General features: G+C 53.8%; 1 protein-coding gene across 1 annotated transcript in view; it reads right to left on the minus strand.

Moving 5' to 3' along the window:
* Window positions 1–391: 391 nt before the first annotated feature.
* Window positions 392–2145, minus strand: part of Il1f10 (interleukin 1 family member 10) — a 5921-nt gene continuing 4167 nt past the window's right edge. Inside the window, exons 3-5 of the mRNA XM_004633138.2 lie at window positions 1306–1391; window positions 903–1030; window positions 392–604 (exon numbers count right to left, since the gene is read on the minus strand). Of these exons, the coding sequence (XP_004633195.1) occupies window positions 392–604; window positions 903–1030; window positions 1306–1391 (427 nt within the window). The remainder of the gene's footprint in view (window positions 605–902; window positions 1031–1305; window positions 1392–2145) is intronic.

Below are 2145 nucleotides of genomic sequence, written 5' to 3' on the forward strand. Positions count from 1 at the left end.
AGCAATTTAGAGACCTCACACAAGGCACAAGGCACCTTTATTGTTTTATAATTCTGGGGTTAGAAATCTGCACTGCTAGGAGCCACCTGCACTTGTGGGCTCCTGGTCCCTTTCCCCATCCTCAGAGTTGGTAGCTAAGCATCTCCTAATGTCCTCTGCCCCTTGCCTCTGTGTCACAGATACTCATGATTACAATGAGCCTGACAGGGTACCCTAGAACACCTAACCTGTCCCATTTTCACTGTCCCTTGTGCCATGTAAGGTAACACAGTCTCACACTCTGGGGTGCAGGTTCTGACATTTTTGCTGAGCCATTCTTCTGCCTACCAGAGACCCCGAGTAAGATGCATTTGGTTTGGGGTAGCAGGCTGGAACTCGGTCTCCTTCATCCCTACCGACTCTGTTCGAAGTAGAACTGAGTACGGGCTGAGGGTTCGCTCTCCTTGGAGAGCTGGACAGGCTGCTGGGGCTCATCTGGGCCACAGAGGAACCAGCCTGGGTAGGCAGCAGCCTCAAGCCTGAAGGCAGAGCCCAGGCTGCTCTGGAAGAAGGTGAAGCGGGTCGCCTGCTCACCTCCCTTGTACAGATCCTCGATGTTCACATCCTGTGGGCAAAGGTGGTGGCTGCAGGGTGAGCCTGCTGAGTCAGACACTAGCCCCAGAAGCCTCTGGGCTTGGCCAAGGAGGCTTCAATGGAGCAGGACTTTACTCATGAATGTGCCTTCTGCAGGTTCCAGAAGGCAAGGGACTTAGGGTGAGATGCAAAGGGAGATGATGATAACATAAGGGAGAGGGACATGTGGCCCTGGCCAGGAGCCCACAGGTGGGCGCAAGATGGCCAAGCACCCAGGGAGTCACGCTGGGTCTGCAGTAGTACTTCCCAGGTGGGGAGGGATTTCTCACCTGCAGCTGGAGGGAAGGGCCCTCTCGTGTCTCCACACATGCTAGGCAGCGACTCCCTCCCTGGATTCCAAGGAAGATAGGGACCCTGGTGCGGTCCAGACCTCTGTTAGGAAGGATGCAGATCTTCTCTGGGAGGAAAGAGAGAAGAGGCAAGAAATAAGAGGACCTAGGTTGCAGGCTTTTGGTAAGTGATGGGCAAGCAGGAAGAAAGGGCCTGGGCATAGTTAGCCTGGCATGGGCCCTTCCTGCAGGCTGCAGGGAGATTGGGACTGCACGGAAGCTGTGCCCTGTCACTGGGACAGGTTGAAACTAATCTCTGCCTCCTCTCATTGTCCTAGGAAAACTGCTGACCTTCTGAGGGGGAGAGCAGGGCAGTGAGTACTGGGGGGGGACCAAAGCTCACCTGCACTGCAGTTGTCTGTGTCAGGATCTCCCACTAGAAGCTGGTCACCTCGTATGTATAGAGCCTTCTGATCCGCATCTCTGATTCTGGAACACAGTGGTGGGCTGACAGCCTGCTGCCCAGGGTCTCCACTGAGTCCCCAACCATTCTAGCCCCACGCTGTAAATCATCACACTAGGCATTTGGGGGAGGCTTCCCCCTTCCGCAGGAGAGCAGAGGAACAGGAGCAAGCAATGACCAGGTCAGATGTAAGGCAAGGGAGGCTTGCTGAGGCTTCCTGTGTTTGTCTGTCAGATCCTCACGGGAGCGAGGATGCCAACCCCTTCTCATAGAGGGGAGAGGACCCTTTCCTGGCCCTCTGAGAACTGCCATGGTGACCTCCACCCAGCTTTTCTGAATCTGCCCCACTTTTCATAGACCTTTATCCTTTTTAATAACGAAACTAATTGAGTGAACAGTAAAGTGTGATTTACTTTTCAGACTTTTTAAAGACTTTGCAGAAAAAAATGCACCAATCAAAAAAGAAAATTCCCAAGCATTCTCTGTCATAGACAGCATCCAGCAGGGCTACTACCACCCACGCTGGGTAGGGCAGGGGTGTGCTCTGGGTGGACCTAACACAGGGTGTCCCCAGAGAGCCAGTCCCTGGGGGTGGCTGTTGTTCTAATGACCAGCACGTAATGACCTTCAGTACGTGCAGGGAAGCTGGAGAGAAGCCATGGTGAACACGTAGTCCATTGAAGGCATGCAGGGCATGAAGTCAGTTGCTGGGCTGGTTTCAAAGATAACCATCAGCTGCTCTCAGCGCCTGAGAAGCTCTCAATACCTTTGAGGCTGAAC

The sequence above is a fragment of the Octodon degus genome, unplaced genomic scaffold (genome assembly GCF_000260255.1).
Source record: "Octodon degus isolate 3935 unplaced genomic scaffold, OctDeg1.0 scaffold00052, whole genome shotgun sequence".
In the NCBI taxonomy this organism is placed as follows: domain Eukaryota; kingdom Metazoa; phylum Chordata; class Mammalia; order Rodentia; family Octodontidae; genus Octodon; species Octodon degus.